This window comes from Hippopotamus amphibius, chromosome 10, assembly GCF_030028045.1.
Source record: "Hippopotamus amphibius kiboko isolate mHipAmp2 chromosome 10, mHipAmp2.hap2, whole genome shotgun sequence".
NCBI lineage: Eukaryota > Metazoa > Chordata > Mammalia > Artiodactyla > Hippopotamidae > Hippopotamus > Hippopotamus amphibius.
In genome coordinates this window covers 49651737-49675964 of record NC_080195.1, presented here as the reverse complement: position 1 = coordinate 49675964, position 24228 = coordinate 49651737, and the positions used below count along the sequence as shown (strand labels likewise).

The following is a 24228-nucleotide window of genomic DNA, read 5'->3' as shown; positions in this document are numbered from 1 at the left end:
GGGGGGTACCGAAGGGTTCTCACGGGACATGCTGTGATGTTCTGGGTCCAGAGGCTCATGTTGGAGCTGTCCTCAAGCGTGCTGCAACGTTGCTGCTTCCCGTCCCAGCCGCAGTACGGGTCCCGTGCCCCCAGACATGCCCTGCCAGACAGAGGACCAGGGACTCAAGCCCACTGGACTCCCACCATCACCTGCATCCCAAGAGTACACCTGGACCCTCTCCTCTGGGCACCTCTCTCATTCAGTTGTCCTCCACAATAACAGCTAAGTTCACTGAGTACGTACTGTGTGCCAGGCACCATTTTAAGCACTTTAGAAGCTTAAATTACTCAATATAACAACTCAGTGAGGAAGATACTATTATTATCTCCATGTTATGTGGAGGAAACCCAAAGATGACCAGGGACTCACGCCCTGGCACTCCAGAACCCACACACTTAACCAAGAGACGACTGCCTTCCCTGAGTCTGGGTGCCCCACACTCCTCATCGAGGGCCACGGGTGAAGGTGGGGTGAACAGAAATCCAAAGAGGTAGTGCCTCCCTGCCAGACACTATGATTGTAATGATGGAAAGGGCCTTCCAGACGACCTGGCACAGTGCTTCTCAACCCGGCTGCACATTAGAGACACTAAAGGAGCTTTTTTTTGTTTTCAATTTCCTGCATTAAAAATTTTTTACTTATTTGGCTGTGCCAGGTCTTCACTGCTGTGTGCAGAATCTTCGTTGCAGCATGTGAGATCTTCATTGCAACATGCGGGATCTTTTTAGTTGTGGCATGCAGGATCTTAGTTGCGGCATGCGGGATCTCGTTCCTGGACCAGGGATCGAACCCAGGCCCCCTGCATTGGGAGTGTGGAGTCTTAACCACTGTGCCACTAGGGAAGTCCCTAAAGGAGGTTTTTTGAAAATACTGATACTTGGGCCCACCGCAGACAGAAGCTCTGGGTGCGTGGGTGGGCTGGGGATTTAAAAGATTGAGGGTCATTTTAGTGGCAGCCAGATTGAGAATCACTGGGACCCATTACGCAACCTTTTCATGGTACAAAGGAATAAAGAGTCACAGAGAAGGGAAGAGGCGTTTCCCCAAGATCACACGAGTGGTACATGGCAGAGCTAGGGCTAGAACCTGGACCTCCCCACCACACTCTTCCCCTCATGCTCCCGCCTCCTGGCTGAGGCTGCGTCTGACTTCACACACCGAGTGCATGGGGGCCCATGCCTCAACACACAGGTGCAGGGTCAGGGGACACCTGGGCATCCCACGCTGGTGCTGCTCAGGGGCAGGACCCAGAGTCCAATGCATTGGCACTGTAAGCACGAACTCAGGCTGGGATGAGCCAGGGGTCGCATCCCAGGTCCCCAATCCCAGGCAGGCCTCGGGATGGTCTGTCTCAGATGAGCCAGGAGCGGTAACGGTCCACACGCTGATGCACGTCCCAGAGCCCCCACTTCTCACATCCTAGGCGCCTCTCTCCCCTTTCTACTTCTGACTTAGTCATTGCATCCTCTACGGCTTTTAACGACAACAAAAATTAAATCTCTCCTGGTAAGACTCCAAGGAGGGGAAAAACAGTATGCGAATTATGGAATGAGGATTTGCTGTCCATTGCTAAGTAAACAGAATATCAGATTCTGGAGCTGAAGGACGTTCCCTCCAACACCCCGGGAGTCCATTGCCAACCTCAGGGGAGGACACCCCGGGTCCCTTGTGCCTCCTTTCCCCAGCTTTCACCCTCTCTGGCCAGGCCTGGCAGCTCCACAGCGGTGGGCTTGCTGCAGAGGGTCTAGGGGAGCACTGAGAGTGGGACAGAAACTGGAGCTTAGAAAGCAGAAGAGGTTTGGGGTTAAGGAGGTGCTGGATGACAAAGAGGGTGGGGGAGCCCACGCGATGACATGAGTCTGCAGAGGGATTTTCCTTTGGCCAAAGGGACCAAGGCTGCCCACGGCTAAAAGGATACACAAAGGAGTCAAGGCGCTGCCCCTTTTGGTGTCTCCAGGATAGAATCTTTCTTTTCTCTTGGAGCTTCAGGGAAAGTCACCTGTCAGGTGAGTTCTTTATTTTCCCCGAATTCAATAGACCAGAGAGAAAAGAGGTTATATGGAGATCTTATAAAGAAGAGGGTGGGGCTCCCCCTGTTGCCAGAGGAGGTCAAAGACAGTGTTGTCCCTTGCTCCAGCAACCCATGACCTTGTATAAAGGAGGCGATGCGTGGGGTTCCAGTGAGTGACGGCCTCGCTGCAACCCAGTAAACATACCCTGGCCCACCTGGGAATCCAGAACACTCATCTGTTTGTCAAGACTATGCTTCCACTTTATTCTCTCAAGGACAATTTGTGTAAATTATACAATATACGGGAGCTCATATTTTCATTTGGGATCAATGGTTTGATTTGGGGGTGTTTCACCAGCAAATACATCAAACTAGACATCACAGAACTAAATACAATACACATGCAAAAGTAGTCCCAGCACCCCGTGGTTTTGAGGTTCTGCTTACTGGCTGACACTTGGGTCAAATTTGCTGCTAGCAGATTCAGCCAATCAGAACTCAGTAAAACCCACTCCCAAGTGTATTTCCCTCAGCTCTCAGAAATGGGTACCAAGCTCTAGAAGCACAGATATGGCACTTTATAAGCAACATAGATTAAATAATTTAAAAAAAACTAGTCATGACTAGCAATTAATAATAATAATAATAATAAATATTATTCTATCCATCAAAAACAAATGTCTGAAGTAGAGAGAATGGATAAGAACAGAAATTTTGAATTGATTTACACAAGATTCTGGAGGAATGCAGTTCGCCTTGTGCTACTTCTTTCATCAAGGGCCTAACCAGTTCTAGAACACTTGTTCCCAGTCTTGACTACAAATTAGAACCTCCTGGGGATCTTTTAAAAAGCTTAAGTGAACAAAACAAAACCCCCTCCTATTTCTGGGCCTTCTGGACGGGAGGAAGCCCAGGCGCTGGTGTCTGAAATGCTCCTCAGGTGCTTGTCATGAGCAGCATTAGAACTGCCGCTCCAGGGCCACTTTTGTCAGGGTACCCAAGCCAAGAGATGAAGTGTCTCGTCTTTCCAATCCACGACAGGATGAGAAAAGAGCAAAGAGGAACACAAGAGCAGATGCTGGCCCCAGCCCCTCACTCAGGATCCCTCACCCTCAGCCTCTTCTGCTCTCCACTCTCCCAGAGAAGAAAGAGGAGACCAGATTCTCCGTGGACGTGCCTGCCCCGCCCCGCCCCGGCCCTGGCTGCCTAAGGAGACCTGTGAGACCCCCTGGCACCAGGGCCTGAGCTCTTTTCTTGTCCACATTTGCTGCTTTTGGCCAAGGGCCAAAGCTTCCAGAGCAGAGAATGTTCTTAAGAAAATTAAAGCTCCAAGCAGGGGAGAGTTAAAGCGTGTCTCTGACTGTAGGAATGGGGGGCTGTTTAAAGTTCCTTTCATGAGAGCAGCCATCAGACCAACAATATATCATCGGGTCTTTTTCACTGCAGTGTCTCAAGCAGCCGTCACAGAAGGGAACGGTTCATTCCATGGGCTCCGAAGCAGGACAGAGATGGATGGTGGAATTTGCAAGCAGGCGGATTCCAGCCCCGCGTGGCAAGTTTCACAACGGGAGCTGTCCAGGGTGGAGCTTGGGAGCAAGTGGCCGTTACTTAAGACGGCAGTGGAGGGGGGCCTAGACCCCCCGCCAGGGAGGGAGGTTGGGCTAAGCTGGTGAAGAGGGGCCCCTTCCTCCAGGGCAGCATGAAAGACATGCTGGAGGGAGGAAGGGGGCAGTTCTTCATGCACGGAGCACCTGCTTTGTAGATCCGATCAGCCATTCACTGCCTCTGCTCCTCCTCCTGTGAGCACTAGGCTCTCTGGCCCGGCCAGGATCCTGGTGGTGCCCGATGGGGCTGAGGTTTGCCTAAGTGAAAGGAGGGTGCTGGAGACGAGCCCCTGGATTACGGGCAGAGGAGGGGGCTTGCAGGGACTTCTGCTTACCCACCCTCAGCTTCCTGCCAGCTTTGGCAGGAATGAGGGAAAAGGTAGGAAATGTCTATCGTGGGACACAGTAAAACCCTGTGACCAACTGCCTCATGACAGCACAGATTTTGATACAGTGTGATGGGCAGCTGGCTCCCGGGCTCCCCGAGTGCACAGCTTGCTGGCAGCACAGGCTTACTCTGGTCGTTTTATTCACTTTACAGTAATGAAACCTCACATTTTAGATCCACCTACAGCTTTAGGGCAGGGTTTCCACTATACATATCAAGGCCTCTTATCCCAAACTCAGGAAACCAAAAGTATCAGACTCTGAACTGACCTCTGTCTACCTTGCTGTTCTACGTGGCCACGCTACATGACCTCCCTGTCTCCTGTCTGCAGCGCCACGTGAGTGGGGAAACGTCCGGCATCATCCTTCCCCTTGTTCCACAGCAGACCCCATTACGTCATATCTGGCCTAGAGCCACAGCGTCTCATGTTGGCCAGCCGTCTGCCCCTCAACAACACTGCTTGCCACTGTCTGATGGATCTTTGTAAAACACCTATTCACACTGCCTGCCATGCCACTCCCCTGCTCAAAGACCACTTCAGTGCCCCCGTCACAGGATTCAAGTCAAAATCCTCCCTTCGCATTCTCAGCTGGCCTCGATTCACTTTCCAGTCCCATTCCCCAACCTCCTCTCAGGCTAAGCAATCCATCAATGGCAGGATCAGTCATGTGTGGAAGGCCACTTTGCGCCTAAGGCTGGGCGTGGCCCCCTGGCGGAGTATAAAAAATACTGGGACATCGGGTTTGCCTTCAAGGATTTACAACCTCTTAAAGAACAAGGTACGTGTGAAAAGTTTAATAACGACACAAGAGTTAAAGAAGTACACAGACATGAGGGAAATGCTGTGATTCATTGCCAAGCAGTGCTGTCAGTATTCAATGTCACAAATTCTGAGACTCCAGAGAGCCCAGGAGACTGGAGGGCCCCTACATGCATTTGTGGAGATAAAAAGGGAATAAGGACACTGGCTGCCAGTGATGACTCGTGGGACTAGGCTCTTCACGGGCATTACTCCCAAGCCTTGCAACTCCTCGCCAGAATGAAATACCATCTGCTTCATCACAATTTCCCCCTCTTTTCGCAATGAGAAACTCAAAGCTCAAAAGGTTAACGTGCTCAAAATCATATTGCTGGTAGATGGTGAAGCTGAGTTGGAGCCTCAGGGGTACCCAATTCTACCACGCACGTCTCTACCATACACCCCGTTCCCTCCCCACGTGTCAGACTCAGGACGAGGTTTCTCTCCCCACCCGGACATCTAGAGCCCTGAGGGAAATGAGAGTGCTCCAGGCCCATTTCACCTTGCCTCCCTCGCACCGACAGCCCTGTGAAATGCTGTGAGCATGGGAGGGCTTAGCAAATGTTTGGAGCTTTGCTGATGGGGCTGAGGGAAGCCTGGGTGTCTACCCACCGCCCTCGCGCCGTCACCCACCCACCCCCCTCCCTGCTGTCACACCATGACCTTCCAGCCTCCTCCCCGGCCCTTGAGGCCTCTGCTCCGATCCCAGCACACTCCACTGGGGTTGAAAAACAACCCTCGGCAGCAGGAGTGCCATATGTCTCCCAAATCTTGAGGACAAATGGGCACAGCCAGGAGGTCCCTGTGTTGCAAAGGCCACAGGAGCCCACATGGCTGCGGTATGCCAGCTAAAGGCAGTTTTCGATTATCTCCAAGATGAGGGGGTGCAGCTTGGGGTAGCCTCACATGGTGAGGAGTCTGAGATATATTTGCATTTGGCCTTGGAACAGGCTTTCGTTTCCCCTCTTAAATGCCGGTGTCACTGTTGCCAAACTTGTGAATCCACCCGAAGCTAAGGTGTGGAGAACTGATTGCAGAAGTTGCTGGGAAGCCAGTGTCCCATCTCCACATGGTTCCGCACCTCCACCGCCCGCATGCCAGGCCTCTTTGCCTCCTCTAAGTGGGGAAGTTAGAAGAGGAAATTTGGGGGCCGACGCAAAGCATCATTTCCCTTCTGCCCTCACATCTGGATCGTGAGTGCTGTGGTTTCAAAGAAAAAGACCCCTCTCTGAACTGGAGGGACCGAGAGTAAATCAGGTGGGCTAGAGACGGCCGCCAGGCCTCGACTGTGGGCTTGATAGCAGCGATAACACCCGCCACCACCGGTTGCTCGAGGCATACTTCCCCCAGGTGAGTGCTAAGTGGTTTCGGCAGATCACCCCACTTATCCTTCTCAACAACCCTGCAGAGACTTGATGAGGAGGAAAGCAAGGTTCAGAGAGGTTCAATGACTTTTCCAAAGGCACACAGCCGGCGACCGCGCCAGGATGCCCTCTGGGGCGACATGCCACGGAAGCGCCAGCTCCCAGCGAGGTCGCCACGGATGGGCGTGAGGGTTTCGCGGCGCCGCTTACCCCCGGCTGCGGTAGGCGGCGCACCGCTCCAGCGGGACGCGCAGCACGCGGTCGCTGAGCCCCACGAAGAGCGCGCGCGCGCTGTGCAGGATGCTCAGGCTGCGCAGCGGCTCCCTGCGCCCGGGCGGCAGCACGTGCAGCTCCTCCAGGTAGCAGCCGCGCAGGCTGCGGCCCGTCGTGGACAGAGCCTTCAGGATGGTGCCGGACTCTGCAGGGGCCAGATGGGGGTGGGGGGGGGCGGGGTCTTGAAGGCCCTGGAGCCTCGCAGCCCAGCCACTGCCCCTCAACCTCCTCCCACCCCGAGCGCCGGCTAGGCGGGGCGGGGCGGGGCGGCCTCACCCGTGCCGATGTAGAGCACGTGGTAGAGCGTATCCTTGGCCTGCACGAGGTCCACCACGAGGTGTGAGAAGCGCACGCTGTCCTGGGTGATGCAGGGCTCGGGTGTCACCGGCTGCACGGCCTCGCTCATCAGAAACAGGCGCTGTGCATCCTGCAGGCTTCGCTCCGTCAGGTTCTCGTTGGGGCCCACCTCGGGCAGGGTGCCGCACTGCGCCGGAGAACCGGGTCGCGCGTGTCCAGCCGTCAGGCTGCTGTCATCCCGTATCCCCTACTTCCTCGCCACCCAGACTCTGATGCTCCAGTCGCAGCTCCCCACCCCAGCATCCCCCGCTAAGTGCCCTGCACCCTCTTCCAGGAAGATGCCTCATCTTTGGGAACTAAGGGAAAATGAGGCTGGGAAGATGGGGGAGGAGGGACCTACCAGGGATGGAGAGGAGGACAGGAAGATGAAACGGGGGCTGGATTATCTAAAAAACTGAGCACATGAATGTGGATAACGTGTCCTGTTATTTCCTGCTGTCGCTGTACGTGCCCCTCCCCCATGTAGGGCCAAGCCCTGCCTTCCCTCTCCGGTGTCCCTATCAGCTCAAGGTTCTCAACGCCTTCTAAACCAAAGCTGGAAGGCAACTGCCTTTCACTGAGCACCTGCTACAGACTACGGACCACCTCAGGTGCATATCAACCCTGGAAGTATCTATGAGGTCGATGGTATTACTCCCATGTACCAGATAAGGATAAAGAGACTCAAGGAAGTTGAGTGTCTTGCCCAGGGTCACGCAGAGAGGGCTAGACCTGGGTCAGGATTGTACTACTGAAAAGCTTGAGGTTTTTCCCTGCTCCATTCTGCCCTCTGGGCAGGAAGTTGGATGGATATGAAAGTCAACCATCTGTAGTTTTTTTTTGTCCCATGACTCTTTCCCCTCCCCCATCACACACTGGGGATGCTCACACCACCCATGGCTGGGCTCTGACCACTCCTGGCATTCAGAGACCCTCCAGGCATTAGTACCCATGCTGGGTAGACTGAAAGCAGACTCCAGCTAAAAATCCCTGAATTCTGGCCAGACAGCTTGTGAGTGCTCTCCTGGTTCCCTACACTAAGTAGAGCTGAGGTCCCACCTTCCTGCCTCTTTGGAGGTGAGGGGTCACATTTAGAGATGGCTCAGAGCCAGCTCCCTTGCTCTGCTCTGCATCCCACCCACTCTCCCTTTCTCACTCCTCAGTCTTGACGTTACCACCTGCTTAGGGAACCAATGCAGACCCTGCAGATGGGCAGAGACCAGCAGGGACACATTTGGTGGTTGCGCTAAGTAGTTGGGAATCAGCTTGTGGCTGGCAGTCTGGGGGAGGGTGATATGTGAAGAGAAGGCAAGCGGAGGAGAGCTGTACCTGGAAATTGGGGATGGGGTTGGCGATGGGGAGCCAGGCAGCCCTGGGGTTCTCCTGGTAGCGAAACGGGCCATTGAAAGCCTGAGAGATGGCACTGAGGTTGAAGGCGCAAACAGCAGATGCGGCAATGCTGTTTCTGAAAGGCAAGAGATGGTGGGGTGCTGCCTTCCCTGGAGGCCCCGGCACCCTCCCCTTAAATAGCACAGCCGGCTGTCAGATCACAGCATGGCACAGCTTCAAGGCTAATTAAGCGCCTATGATGAGTCTGGTGTCTTCTGCACCACCGGGGTATCACAGAAGGAGGAGACATGGTTCTCACACCCTACAAACCCTCCGCAAAAGAAAGACCCACTGATGAGAAGCACTGGTGGATCCTTCTGAGCTACCTCCTCATCCCCTTCCTTTATTCAGTGGGGGGGGGGTCAAATAAAGTCCATGGTTTTCAGGCATTTTAGTCCATGGCCCACTGTAAGAAATATATTTTATATTACAGTTCAGAAGGACACACACATGTGGAGACATACACATTTGCAACGAATTTTCCTGGAACAATACACACCCTTACTAAATACATTATACGCTGATATTTTTATTCCAGCCGATTCCATTTCATTTATGTTATTTAAACAACAACAACCTGGTTACCAAACCAGTGATCTGTGCTGCAGCCCAACACCTGGAGTCAGATTACCTCTCAGAACCCTTTCAGTCATGGAATCAGATGTTTCTATGAGTCTGATGCGGACAGTTCGGAGAGAGGATACCACTACACCAAATGTTTCCAGGGCTCTTCTCTGCACTCAGTCCCTCTCCCAAATGTGTGCATTTCGCTCCCCCTCTGCCTGCTCACAGCCCCCACCGTCTCCTCCAGAATGCTGCACTGTCCCTGCAGCCTGTCCAGTCTCCTCGAATTCATCCTCCACACAGCAGCTGGAGTGAGTGTTGCAAAACGCACATCTGAGCTAGTCCCTGTCCTGCTTCAAACTCTTTCATAACTTCTCCTTACTCTTAGGATAAAGATCAAAACCCTTAAAGCAGTCTGCAAGGTGCTTCCATACATAATCCTCCCATGCCCACTCTTCAGCGGACTCTCCTGTCTTTCACCTCCTCACCCGCCAATTTCCTGCCACATGGGTCTCCACTCAATTCCTCAATCATTTTTTCCACCCCCAAGCTTTGCACATGTTGTTCCCTCGGGCTGGAATGCTCCTTTCCCCTAGTTAATCCCCAGTCATCCTGTAGATGTCACTTCCTACAGGAAGCCTTCCCTGATCATCACCCTTCCATAATGATGACGGCTTCTCTGCACACTGCCCTTTCCCTTTGTAGAATTTATTACAGGTAACACTGGGCATTTAATAACCTCCCTCTTGAGAATGTAAGCTCGTTACGGGCAGAGTCCGCTCTGCTCTTGCTCACTGGTGTGTTCCCCGCCTCCCTGACCGCCACCACGATAAGAACCTGGGGCATGGAGAAGGTGCACAACGTATAAATGATTTGCAGTCTGCATCAATGTTGCTATTTTCCCTCGATGCCTCTCCAGTCACTCCTGCCCTTGCTCATGGTGGCCCACCTTCTGCTGCTGACGGCGGGCTGGTCACTAAGTCCCGGCTGTCAGCTCGTGGCCTGTGTGGGCTGTGCTGCAGGTCTGTCCCCTCGCTTGGATGGCTTCTCTGCTCCAGTTTCCCTGCTTTATTCTCCTCCCTGTCCATCGCCTCAGACTATCCTTCCTCTAGCCTGGCCCTCATCCAGTGCCTGCCAGCTGGGCCCAAGGTAAGCAAACACCACTCTATGCTTCATATGTTTCTGTCCTTACAAAGAACCCAGCACAGCATCCTGGACAACAAATGTGTTTCTTGTTCTCTGCTGCCCATTGATCATTCTCTATACAAAAATCACCTGAATGGGTCAGCCTATACACAGAAGGATGCCGTGGAAGGAGGGTCTCATGATCTCGGTGGTTACCCTTCTAATTCCCAGCCTGTGTTTTCCAGGGCGGTCAGCATTGCCAGAAGACTCTGCTGGTTAGATGCAGCAGGACCATGGAGTCTTGAGGTTGGAAGGGTAAAGAGTCCCCTCTGAGCCTCCCCAGTGGGCAGCTGCTGGACCCTCATCCAAGGCAGCCTATTTCATTTTCATCACCAGCCAAGTTCTTCCTTCACGGAGCCACAATCCAGCTCCTTTTACTTTCGTCATACCTGGTCTAGGCCTGCCCATCACAGCAACCCAGAACAGCAGGTCACAAAATCCGCAGAGGACCCAGTACAGAAGGCACCGCAATCCCCATTTTACAGAAAGAGAAACAAGGGCTGGGACTTGCCTGAGGCCACCAGGCTGCAAAGGCAGATCAGAGCGCGTCCCTGACATGGGGGGTTTGAGGGGAGGCACTCACACGTTGGTGGTGAAGACCCCATAGATGAGGTCCTGCTCGGGCAGGTGGAAGGCACTCTGCAGCTTGTTGTAGTAGAAGGGGACCTCGCCCGGGCGGGAGCAGTTGAGCCGGGCCTTCATGAAAGTGGTCCAGGTGTCCTCCAGCAGGAAGCGGCCCCCTACGTCATTCTTGCACACGCGGGCCACCCGAGAGTACACGGTGCGCCCACAGTCGTGCTCCACTGCGTTCTCCCGCAGGAAGAAATATGCGAACAGCCCGATGTCATAGGCTGCTACAAAGTTTGGCTCTGTGGGCAGAAGAGGAACAGGGGTGGGTCAGGCCAGGAGGGAGAAGGGGGCAGAGTTGAGAGTACTTGACCACTTCCGTTTCCTCGGATGGGCATCCTGAAACCCCCACCAGCTTGGTGACCTGTTCCCACCTCCAACACGAAGTGCAGGTATGATAATAGTTAACAGGTAGCAGAGCACTCACTGGGTACCAGCCACTCTTATAAGTACTAATGGATTAACTCATTTGATCCTCTTAACAAGCTATGAGGTATACCCTATGTTTTCCCCATATCACAGATGAGACCATTGTGGCCCACAGAGGTCAAGGACTTGCTCAAGGCCGCACAGCTCGCTCGTGGAGAAGCAGGGACTCAACTCCGGGGGACAAGAAACTCCCATCGCCCTCTCCCAATCTTTTCTTTCCCATAACCTTTCCTCTTCATCAATTCCTAACTCTTTCTCTCCCTTCATAGCCTGCCCTCCATCAGCTCTGGGTCCTCAGGACATCTGCGATTTTTTCCAGAGTCCATCTCTGACATGCTGTGGTCCTTGGGCAACCATCTGCCCCACTCTGGTTGAGCAGGAAGGAAACTGATGGGGGTCAGGATGGGCTGGCTGGATTAGAACCAGGGGACCCCCCCACCCCCGGGCCTGGGTCTCCTTACCGTTGAGCCACTTGGAGTTATACTGGGCGGTGCGAAGTGGTGGCCTGCTGCCCAGGCTGCGGTAGATGGCGGGGTCCCGACCCGAGAAGTCGATGACCGTGGCCGCGTAGAGCTCCCCCTGGGAGGAGATGACAGCTGTGGAGTTGTGGCGCGGGTCGTAGGGGCAGCGGGCCACACCATTGATCTTCTCCACGGTCCGGCTGAGGTTCCCCACCTGGGGACAAGGGGTAGATGGGTGCCTTTTCCTGTCACCCTGGGCTGCCTGTTCTTTCCCCCCCAGTTTTGTTTCCTCCTGGGTGCCTGGTCTCTCTGGGCCTCTCCTTCCCTCCACCTCCTCCTCCCTGCCCACCCCGCAGCCCCTCCGAGGGAGCAGTCATCTTTAAAGGAGGAGGCTATGCCAGGAGTCAGGGCCCTCCAAGGTGAAGCTGAATTTTGATGAACAATGAATAATTTTTTAGTATAAGTATATCCCAAATCTTTCATGGGATACACTTATACTAAAACACTCTCTGTTTTTTATCTGAATTTAAAATCTAACTGGGCATCCTTTTTGCTCTGGTTTCTGTGTTGACCTGGCAGCCCCACTCCAAGGCTGTGTGCCTGAGTGAGAGACCCTCGTGGTGTCCCCTCCGTCTGCCGGGCCCTACGCAGCCCGCACCTGTCTGCTGGAGCACACTGGGGAAAAGGCATTGGTCCCACACATGAACACTGTCCGGCCAGTGACCATCAGGACTCGCACGTAGTTCTGACACTCCTCCTGAAGCGAGAAAGGGGAAGTAGCAGAGGGACACGCTCTCCAGCTGCAGAGCTGGGTGTCTTTCCCTCACTCCACTGCACCACAGATACGCGAGGGCACTCCCCTCTGCCCCAGATCCATCCCACTCAGAAGCTGAGGCTGCCGCTGCAGGTGTCCCCCTCCTCCCCACCTCCAGGCCGGCTCCCTGCCTCCCACCCGCGCACATGCTGCATCCTCACCTGCACCAGGAGCCCTGGGCCTCTCATGCAGGCGGTCTCGTGCCCACATGGTACCCCTCCACCCCCACAACCACAGGCCTCCCGCCGGCCCTCAGCCAGGCCCCGGGCTACCAAGGCCACCTACCTCGGTCTTGCCTTTGCTTTGGCAGGAGCGGCGTGTGTCCTCGTTGGAGGCCCACTCTGTGGCCTGTGGGGGGAGCACACAGACATCACACGGCTGTGCCCCTCCCGGCCAGAGCAGGCGGCAGCCGCGGCTGCAGGGGACCGAGAGCTGGGAAAGGGCCAGCCGCGGCCTGCAGGGTGAGGCTCCTCTCGCAACATCCACACGGACCCGGCAGGGCTGCCGGACTCCCTACCCAGAGACACCCCTTCAGCCCAACACCCTCCACACCTGCTTGGGTCAGCGAGGCCTGCAGTAACAACCTCCTCAGCCGACACCATCCCCACGAGGCTCTGGCCTGGGACCCCCCCCCAACCCCTTCTTTCCCCAGATCAGCCAGGGAGCTTTGAGTGGCCAAGAAGGACCTTCACCTTCTCCCACCCCAGGCCCTGAGTGGGAGACGGGAAATGGGCCTCCATGAAGTGCCAGATGTTCCTCGAATGAACGGGAGGCCAGGGTGCAGGGGTGGGGGAGGAAAGGCTAGATCTGCCAACCTCAGATACAGGCGATAGACTTCCGTTTCCCACCAGAACCCTGCAAAGTTCTGCATGTCTTGCTGCTGCTCTGTGGTAGAGCAGAGATTGGAACCCACATCCCTGATTCAAGGGCCATGTGGTTTTTTCCTCTTTATCTCACTGCCTCAAGGACCTAGGACTTCCCCTTTCTTACTTGCTACCTTCCCCCCACCTCTGTGCAGGCTGCTTCCCTGTTTCCCCGTAACATCACTCATGCTCTATCGCGGGGTCATGTGTGGGGGACACGGTTTCCACTCAGGGACCCAGAGGACACTGTGTGTTGTCAAGTGCCCGTGGCATTAGGAGAGGGATGTCCCCACCCAGAAAACCCCCTTCCCCTTCATCTATTCTGCCTGTACTCTCTGAGAGCCCGCCCAGTCACTGAAGAGCAGCTGGAGGGAGGAGTGGTACCCTTCACATCCAGGCAGTGTCAGCCCTGGAGGGTGGCTCATTACATATTTCTGGGTCACATGTATAAACATGAACTGCCTACCTGTCCTGGGAGAGGGAGCCCTAAGCAAGCAGCTCCACCATCCAAAAGGGCAAACGGAACAAAAAAAGAAAAGAAAAAAGAAAAGAAAAGAAAGAAAAGAAAAGAAAAGGAAAAGAAAAGAAAAGAAAAGAAAAGAAAAGAAAAGAAAAGAAAAGAAAAGAAAAGAAAAGAAAAGAGAGAAAAGAAGAAGAAAAAACCCCACCTGCTTTTAATCTCTAACAAAACTCCTTCTAGGCGTGGAATCTCTGCCTGCCAAGCTCCAGGACGCAGGAGGTGGGAGGGGAAGAGGTGCTGGGAGCCGGAGTGGCTAGGCTGCTCTCTGCTGTCTAGGCTGCAGCCCAACCACAGCCCCAGGGCGCCTGCCTGGCGGGGCAGAGGGAGGGCTGACTTCTGCAGACCCTGGATTTGGGAGCTGGGTGGTGAGTTTGGTTATGCCTCCAACAGACCGACGAGCAGGCTGGGCTCACCCTGCCATTCCAGGTCTGGAGCTCAGGCCTCTGCTTCCGGACCTTGGAGAAGGGCAAATGACCCCTGGCATCTGGCCATAGAGCCATGGGCTTCATCCGGACAGGAATAATGGAGCCATTGTCATACCCAGCACCCCATCAGCTCCGAGACTGAGCCTGATGTGAGAGGAAAGAGGATATAAACAAGCAAACTCAGGGCCTCTGGGGGCAGAAAAGGGCAATGACCCACATACACGGCAGATGTCCAGGCCTAAAGCTCCGGACACTGGTGGCTGCAGGGGGACTGTGTAGGCAAAGGGGCCAGCCTTATTTCTAAGGGGGTGGGGATACCACTGTGAGTGGTGGGGGCTCATGGGGGACAGCTGTGTACAATCAAAAGGTGTTAAAGGCACACAAAGCTGAGCACCGGGACTGGCACTAGACACACCTCTCTCTTCATTTTACAGGTAGAAAATGAAGCTCAGAGAGGTTGAGCAATTTTCCCAAGGTCTCAAAGCTAGTAAGCAACAAACCCAAGGTACAAACCCAGACAACTGACACTAGAGCTAATCTCTCTGCTACATCCTGCAGCCTCTCACCATGAGTAGATTTCTCAAACCAGAAGTAAGAACATATGGCCTGAAAAGAATATGTATATTTATACTGATAAGAGCACAGAACAGGCTTGAGTCATTTTATTTATTTTTATTTTATTTTAAAAATTATTTTTATCAAAGTAATCATGCACAGAGTTTAAAAAGTTAAATAGCATGAAAAAAATAATTTAAGGAACCCCCAGCAACCGACTCCTCTCACACCCCAACCCCATTTCCCAAGGACAGCTACTTAGACTCTTTGAGCTATTTTTCTGTTCATGTTTTTTTTTTAATCCAATTTCTCAAAAATATGTATCAAAATATCAGACTTCATCTTCTGACTTCCTGTTATGGAGATGAAGTTTTTTCCACTTACCTATCTCCATTCTCCCCTACCCCAAAGCACACATACATTTCCTCTCTCCCTGTCCTCCCATTATAATTATGTAATATTAATTATTTAATATTTTAATAAAATTATTTAACACTTTAAAATCAACACTGGTATTTACATTACTGTGAATATGTGAAAATCATTCACTGCTACCAACTAGAACCCCAGATGTCACTGAATGTAAGACACCATTGACTGTAATATGAACCATGAAGAACAAAAACATGCTGCCAAGCTCCTTTATTACTTAAATATTTAATGTCAGCTTATTGGAAGTGCTCTTATTTAGATATATATGTAATCATGTATTAATCTTGTACATACAAAAAAGAAAAACATTAGCAAATTAATTAAGTATTCTTAAACCTTCTTCGAATTCAGAGTTCATCTCTTCTGAATCACTATTCTATTCCATCATCAGTGCCCATTTTCTGTTGTTTTGTGTGTTTGTCTGTTTGCTTGTTTTGGACTATCGTTTTCTGAACCACCCAGGAAGCCAATGATGCAGCAGTTCTTCAAGAGTGTTCCTCTCTGGTTTCCAGAATTTTCTTCCACGTCATTGCCCCCATTCTGCAGGTCAGATGCTGGCACTTTCTTGATCTTACCCACAGGTGTCCACAGAAGGTTTTCTGACAAACCAGGACCCATAGTCCCTCCTCATATGATCCTAAAATGGTTTGTGGACTGACATGTCAATGGGTTGCTGTTTCTGGGTGAGAACACCAGGAATAATGACCAAGTTCACGCCTTTGTGGGTAGAGACAACGCCATCAGGACTGTGGTCTGGCCAACGGTGACTGTAAGATGCCTTTTACAGAAAGATGTGGCCTGATTTCAGACTCAGTAAAATGTGAAAGCATATGCCTCTGGGAATGAATGAAATATGCCTATTCTGATGAGGTTTCCTTTTTTGACCACCTTTTTATTTTTCCTGGACTGAATAATTGTTTTGATTTTCTTCACTGGCTTGTTTTACAATGTACCTATCACTGATTTTTCCCTAATGACCAACAGCCTCTCAAGGTCATTTGCTAACTGTACACACAAATGGTTCAGGTAACCTATTCATTCCCATTCTCTTCCTCCTGCCCCAACCTCCAGCCTCCTGCCCCAGGATGACCCAGTTGCTTCTGAGATCTCCTGTTTGGCTGTTAACCTGGGACTTACCTCCTCTCCTCTCCTGTTTGCTGAATCCCATGTTTCCCTCTTTCTTGAATTACTTGCTTATTTTGGTAGAACACATCTCCAGTATCTTCCTATGAAAAGGAACACGGTAGATCAATTTTTTAAAATTCTTGCATGTCTGATTCATTCTATCTTCATACTTGATTGATCGTTTTGGTATAGAATTCTAAGTTGAAAATAATTTTCACTCAGAATTTTAATGGCATTTATTCCTCCATTGTCTTCTAGATTCCAGTGTCGCTATTGAGAAGTCTTGTGTAATTCTTATCTCCCAATCTTTTGTAGTGATCATTTTCTTTTTCCTTTTCTCTTTAGGGAAAAAAAAAAACCAGCTAGAACTTTTAGGATCATTTCTTTGATAACAGTATCCTGAAATTCGCAATGATGTGCCTTAGTGCAGGTCTCTTTTGGGAACTCGGTCAGCCCTTTCAATGTGAAGACTCATCCTCTGTTTTGGCAAATTTTCTTATGTTATTTCATCCTTAATTTCTTCCTCATCTTTTCCTCTCTTCTCTTTGTAACTCTTATTAATCCAATCCACTGTTGGCCCTTGTGCATTGATCCTCTAGTTTTCTGTTATTTCTCTCCCTGTTTTCCATTTCTTTTTTTGTTATTGTTGTTCTAATTTCTGAGGTTTTTCTTCAACTTTATCTTCTAATCCTTCGATTTTTATTTCCCCAAACACTTTTCAAATTTTCATTTTTAATTTAATGTTTTATAAACAAAACATATTTTTATATCTCAGAAGATACTAGTTTTTAAAATTTATTTAAAAAGCATTTTCTTGTATATCTTGTATTGTCCCTGTTTCTTACAGCTTCCTTCATTCTGTTTGCTTGTTTGTTTTGATCTTTCTCTTTCACTTTAGAGGCTTTCCTCAAATGTCTGGTGATTTTTGGCTATTGATATTGAAAAATAAATCACTAACCATTTCCCACTGAAAGGAATCAAGGTTTCTTAGAGAAACAGCTAATTCCAGGTCTGGGGCAGGAAATACACAAGGTAAGCCTAGAATATCTCCTCCAAATGGTAAGGAAGCAATCAAAGACCACTAGGGTCATAGTGTCAAAGGCCCAGGAGCCAATTGAAGAGGCCCCCTACTAGCAAAAGATGGGACAGTCATGAGAGATAACTGCAATGGGTTGGAACATCCACAACGTTTAAAGCCATGAGTCTGTAATAATCAGCATCATCATCATAAAATAATGAAATTAACTGATCATCATTGACAAATACTACCAAGCCCATTCATTATTTGAAAACTGGTGAATAAAGACAGAGTATCAAACATTTATCCTGCCTTTTCTATATGACTGTATCATTGGCTAATCCAATAGTAGATGAGAAGTTTCTCCTTGTAGAAGTGGTCCAGCTAATACACTGCAACACCTAAAGGATTAATGGATCTGGGAAACAGTCATCAATGGCTGCTAACATTAAAAAAAAGAGAGAGAGAGAAAATCAAATACTATGTACCCCCTAAAAAGGTGCACAATAACACCTCTGAAGTAATCTTGCCAGAATCTAAATTGAATACAGTCTTTAGACCTAACAATCAGCTTACGGATGATACAGGGAACAGAAGAACATGTTAAATTGCATCACTTGGATTACAACCAGCAAAGTCCAGATTGTGGGAAACTCTATAGGACAAATGAGCAGGTTTCTTCAATAAATAAATTGCACAAAGAGAGAAAAAGGAGAAATATTGTTCTAGCCCTACATCCCGTTAGCGCGATTTCAACTTTCCTAGGGTCTCCAAGTTTAGAACCTCACCAGCTGGGTCTTTAAAGAAAGGGTCTTAAAGCAGGAGGCATAATCCTCCCAGGCTTCAGACAACATTATGAAACTACAGTAATCAAAACAGTGTGGTATTGACACAAAAACAGACATATGAATAAATGGAATAGAATAGAGAGCCCAGAAAAAAACCCACACCATAGGGTCAATTAATCTTTGACAAAGGAGGCACGACCATAAGATGGGAAAAAACTCTCTTCAGAAAGTGGTGCTGAGAAAGTTGGGCAGCTGCATGTAAATCAATGAAGTTAGAACACACCTGCACACAATGCACAAAAACAAACTCAAAATGGCTTAAAGACTTAAACATAAGATATGACACCATAAAACTCCTAGAAGAGAGCATAGGCAAAACATTCTCTGACATAAATCATACCAATGTTTTCTTAGGTCAGTCTCTGAAGGCAATAGAAATAAAAACAAAAATAAACAAATGGGACCTAATCAAACTTACAAGGTTTTGCAGAGCAAAGGAAACCACAAACAAAATGAAAAGACAACCTATGGACTGGGAGAAAATATTTGCAAATGATGCAACCAACAAGAGCTTAATTTCCAAAATATACAAACAGCTCATACAACTCAACAACAAAAAACCAAACAACCCAATTGAAAAATGGGCAGAAGACCTAAATAGACATTTCTCTAAAGAGGACATACAGGTGGCAATAAGCACATGAAAAGATGCTCAACATCACTAATTATTAGAGCAATGCAAATCAAAACTACAAGGAGCAACCTCACACCAATTAGAATGGCCATCATTAAAAAGTCTATAAATAACAAATGCTGGAGAGGATGTGGAGGGTACCCTCTTACACTGTCGGTGGGAATGTAAATTGGTGCAGCCACTATGGAAAAGAGTATGGAGATTCCTCAAAAAACTAAAATTAGAGTTGCCATATGATCCAGGAATCCTACTCCTGGGTGTATACCCAGACAAAACTATAATTCAAGAAGATACATGCAGCCCTATGTTCACAGCAGCACTATTCACTATAACCAAGACATGGAAAAAACCTAAATGTCCATCTACAGATGAATGGATAAAGAAGATGTGGTATATAAAGACAGTGGAATATTACTCAGCCATCAAAAAGAATGAAATAATGCCATTTGTAGTAACATGGATGGACCTAGAGATTATCATAATAAGCGAAGTAAGTCAGAAAGAGAAAGACAAATACCATATGATATCATTCATATGTGGAATCTAAAATACGGCACAAATGAATATATCTACAAAACAGAAACAGACTCACAGACATAGAGAACAGACTTGTGGATACCAAGGGGGAGGGGGGGAGGGGAGGGAAGGAATGGGAGTTTGGGATTAGCAGAGGCAAACTATTATATACGGGATGGATAAAGAACAAGGTCCCTACAGGGAACTATAGTCAATATCCTGTGACAAAACATAATGGAAAAGAACATGAAAAAGAATATATATATGTATGTATAACTCCGTCACTTTGCTGCACAGAAGAAATTAACGCAACATTGCAAACCAACCATACGTCAATAAAATTTTTTTAAAATGAGAAAAAAGGTTCTTAGTGGATATTTGTTGGGGAAGGGGGAAAATGGAGGAAGGGATGACTGTGTGGGATGGGATAGGAGATCTGGGTTCTGAACTCTCAATTTAGAGAATTTCAACCATTTTCCCCTTTTAGCCTTGTACCTCATCCCACATTCCGCAATACCCAACACCCCAATTTCTGAGGCCTTCTGGGGAGTACCCTTGCTTCTCTGCCATATCTCCCTCTGTAAACTGCTCTGCTCTACTAAATCCAATGGATTTGCTCCATCCATTTCCCACCTCCCCAAAATGCATTTAATCTCTTCTCTACTGACATCTCTTTTGTTCTCTCTGTCACTGCAGATCTGTACTTTCTAAAATGTCTCACTGTCCTTTTAGTGAATTTTGTGAAGAAGTGGAGATAAGATGTGTACGCTCAACTGGCCACGCTGAATGCTTTAAACTAGGACTGCCCCAGAAATTCCAGGATGGCACTCTCTAATAAAGAGAAACCGCATGGTTTTCTGCTATGGGGAAAGCAGCCAAGACAGCCAGGAACTGGATAATCTCCTTATAGACTCAGCGGTGCCCTTGGACTCCAGAGACAATGGCTGAACGTTAAAACATCTGAGCATGAAGTCCACCACTCAACAGAGTTTAGATTTTAAAAAACTCTGGAGCTGCCAGCCCAGTTTGGACAATGTGGAGACAACGAGAACAGAGCTCAGAATCAGCCTCACCATCTGCCCGGGCGCAAACAAAGCCCCACGTGCATCCTGATGCGTATGTGTGGAACAGTCCCCATTTCTGCACTTGCAGGGCACGTGGCAGCCCAAGACTACAAATCCATTGCAGTTAGGCCCCCAGCCACGTCATCCCCTGGCACTGCTCTGGCACAGGTGGCTCATGAGCTCCTGACTGACCAGTCCAAGCAAGCTTCTCATTCAGCAGCCCCCTGACACTGTGGGCCACTTGCCACCTTTTCTTTCCCACAACCAGTTTATTAAGTTACACTGATAAATAACAATAACTGGTGAGCTGATTTGCTTTCCCCTCCCTCTCTGCAAGCGTGGGGGTGTGACATACACACACACACACACACACACACACACACACACACACACGCACCACTCTGCCCTCTCTGCTGCTATCTACATCTCTCCTCCCTGGTTGCTTGAAGAATTGGGAAGGAGACTATCTTTTCTATTCTATTATCTATTCTATTTTCTACTTTCCTTAAGGAATAGTAGTTTATACAAATTGTTTAATAGGGGTTAGATACTTAGAAGTCCTTTTAATGGACACTGGTTTGCATAAACTGTTTGCGTTTGGATTTTTCTTTAAGGGATGTTAATTATTTAAACTATCAATAAAGCACTGCGGTTTAAGTTTGGTTAAATCATACCCTGGGGCCACGTGGGAGGATGGGTTGGCTGTAATGGAGAGTTACAACCCATGCGTACCCCAGGCAGCACTGAGAGAAAAGGAAGCTGGGCTGGGGAGCGGGGAGGCCTTGGCGCTGCCTCCTCCTGTCAGCAAAGTGGTGCAGCTCATTTTTAACACTTAGTTGCTGTGAACCACTTGTGATGGCAGATACTGTGGACTGAAAGCTTATAAACAGGGACCCAAAGCCCAGACGGGGCAATGGAGGAGTGCTCAATGAAGTCCAGCTTTTATAGTCAAAAGGCAGGGCTTTCTCATCCTAAGATAAACCAGGAGACCAGAGGCTGAGGTCTGCCTCCAGCCTGGTCGAGGGGATGCTGGACGGCCCACACCAACTTCTCTCTCGTTCTCTCCTCTTTGTGGCCAGCTGGTTCCCCCTATGATGGGGAGGTGTGGATGTGAACATGAAATGTATTTATTTATCTCTTCAGTTCTATTACAAAGAATCCAATCTGAACTCCTGGAGTCAGGCCCCCAAGAGACACCCTGGGAAGGTGGTAAAATCAATCCCCGGTGTACTCGTGGCTGGTCTGCAGGGCCCTTCCACAAAGCCCCTGAGGCCCAGCCCCTGCCTCAGGCATGAGTGACAGGGCTGGCAGAAAATACCTTCCCATGGCTGAGACCAGATCCACTCAGAGCTGAGTGAACCAAACGCCAGGTGTCATCATCAAGCTGGAGAGTCCTGACATCTGGTAAGGTACGGGACCAGGACCTGCAGGTCAGCTGTCAAGAACACCTGGGAAGCCAAACCAGTTGGACAACATCTACAAAAAAGGCCTTCTTAACATCCCAGAGCAGTGGTTGCTAAATCTGGCCGCACCCAGGCATCACCTGGGAGCCTCTAAAAGTCCCAGTGCCTGGCTGTACCTTGGAACAGAATCTCGGAGGCATCAGTGCTTTTTAAAGCTCTCCTGGTGATTCCAGTGGGCAACAAGGGAGAACCAGGGTCTGAAGTCAGGCTAGCTCGGGTCCCATTCTGATTTACGCTACCCAGCTCTGCAAGCCAGAAACCTAGGTGGTACCACTGTGGTCCGAGCCTTTGCTAAGCCCTCCACGGGCTGCCACCTTTCCCCAGCTCAAGGGGCCATCTTCACACAGAAGACAATGTGCCTGGTGCTCCCTGGAGCTGTGTGATGCTGCGACCCTGTACGATTCTGCCACCTGAAGATCATTTCCTCTGTCTTCTCTCCATCCCCCCTCTACTGCCTTAATTCAGTTCTCCCCATCAATCACCTCGATTATCGCAGCTTCTTCTAACCGGCTCCTCTAGCTAATCTATTCTCTGCCCTGGGCCAGGTGATCTGAACACCATGTTTGTCCAAGCCACTTCTCTGCTTAAACCTTTTTGCCTTCAAAATAAAACATGGACCCTCTGCTCAGCTATGAAGACCCTCTGTGATGTAGCCTCTCTCTCTTCCTCATCTCCCACCTTTATCCCACTCCACCCCATGGTCCTGCCACACGGCCCCCCTCCGTGCTCCATGCTATTTCACACCTCTGTGTCTCCTCCTTAGCTGCATTGCCAACCCCTGTCCTTCAGGCTCCAGCCCAAGGACAGCTCTCTGGGAAGACTTTCAGACTCTGCTAAGCCCGGAGAGTTCCTCACGCCTCTGGGCCACCCCTGCACCCGGTGTGCACCCCTTCCGACATGCTTCCCACAGCACTGTCATCATTTCTGTGCACCTGTCTCTCTTTCCCCACTTTGGTCACTCTACTGCTCCCAGGAGACCTTCATTTGTAGACCACAGGAACTTAATAAAAAGCCAACTGCCTGAGCTCAGGGCAGGAACCCTGGATGTACTTACTTCCTCCCAACCACTTTGGACCATCTCTGCACTGGCTTCCCCCAGGCCCTGACCTGTGGGGTTTGGCCTCTTGGCTTCATTTTCCATGGAAGCCGCTTGGAAACTAGGCTCTGGCTGGGCTGCTTGTGACCGATCAAGCCGGCAGGACATGGGATGCTGTCTCTGGGAATTTACTCCTCCTTGCTCCAGCCCAGGCCCCAGGCACATGACCCATCCAGGAAAGGGAATCATTTATGGTCTCTTATGTGTTTGCTTCTTCAGGCAAGGGACAGAGCCTGATTCACCTCTGGATCTCAAATACCTGGTACCAGGATTGGGACTGGACCCAGCATGCAGTAGCTATTCAATAAATGCGTGTTAATGTTTATTCATGTTTATTATAAATGGATGAATGGCATTTCTTTTCAATTTCCCCTAGGTCTTCCTGGTTCCTCCCTTCTGATGGTCACACCTTTTCCGCTCCCTTATACCTCCTCTGTGGCAACCAGCGGCAATGGCCCCTGGGGATCTAGACCCAGGTGCAGCTGGAAGACACTAGACCAGAGTGTCGCACTAGCTCACCAAGGAGGTCTCCCCTTCCCCAAATGCCCTTTCTAGTGAAACCCTATACCAAATAGCCCGGCACCTCACTCCTGGTACCATTCTCTAATTAGGTTTTGTGTATCACTCATCATCTTTTCCTGGCTGTGGCTGAACCCTAGAGGCCAGAGACTCTGCTCGTCTTATAGCCTCTCCTCCCCAGCTCACTTTTGATACGCTAAGTGCTCAGTGAACACTCAGTCACTGGATACCAGCAAGCCTCCCCTGGAAACAGGAACTGAGGCTCTCCCGTCAGTGATGAAAAGATGGCTTTCCTTTCTCTAGAATGTTCAGCCTCTGCAGAGATGATTTGGCATCTGTTTCTCAATCTGGGATAAATGTTCTGGATCAAAGAGTCCCATTAAAATGGCTCCCAGAGCGCTTAGGGAATTATGCTTGGGGAGTCCTTCTTGACAGCAGACAATAAATCAATCACAGCTCAGTGACAATGCTGAGGTAGGATGGGATCACTCCAGCCAGGCTAAGAAAGGAACCAGGGGCACCGTTTCCCTCGAGGCCCAAACCCAGAGACCCTCCTGTGGGTTTAGGCTCTGGACTTAGCACGACCAGCCGTTCCAGTTTGCCCAGTACTGCACTGGTTCTAGCGAAAGCCCTGCATCCTGGGACCTCTCAGCCGAGGCACACAGGAGCACCTAGCTCCCGTCCTCACCATGCAGGAGCTCTGCGGGTGCCCCTGTGTTTATGTGGCCACACCCCCACTTCCAAATATCTTCCCACCCACTACCCCGACAGCCAGCGTGAGTCCACAGCCAGTGAAAAGAGCACCGGGCTCCTGTTTTCAACCCTAGGGGTTGGATTCTGAATCTCACTCCTTATGCTGCCCTG

General features: G+C 50.0%; 1 protein-coding gene across 2 annotated transcripts in view; it reads right to left on the bottom strand.

The window, feature by feature from the left end:
* The window catches only part of SEMA5B (semaphorin 5B), a 40398-nt gene that overhangs the window by 5736 nt on the left and 10434 nt on the right, over positions 1 to 24228 (bottom strand). For both annotated transcript variants that reach the window (XM_057697148.1, XM_057697147.1), the window contains exons 4-11: positions 12572 to 12634; positions 12131 to 12229; positions 11473 to 11686; positions 10539 to 10824; positions 8147 to 8282; positions 6758 to 6965; positions 6419 to 6626; positions 24 to 141 (exon numbers count right to left, since the gene is read on the bottom strand). In XM_057697148.1, the coding sequence (XP_057553131.1) occupies positions 24 to 141; positions 6419 to 6626; positions 6758 to 6965; positions 8147 to 8282; positions 10539 to 10824; positions 11473 to 11686; positions 12131 to 12229; positions 12572 to 12634 (1332 nt within the window). The remainder of the gene's footprint in view (positions 1 to 23; positions 142 to 6418; positions 6627 to 6757; positions 6966 to 8146; positions 8283 to 10538; positions 10825 to 11472; positions 11687 to 12130; positions 12230 to 12571; positions 12635 to 24228) is intronic.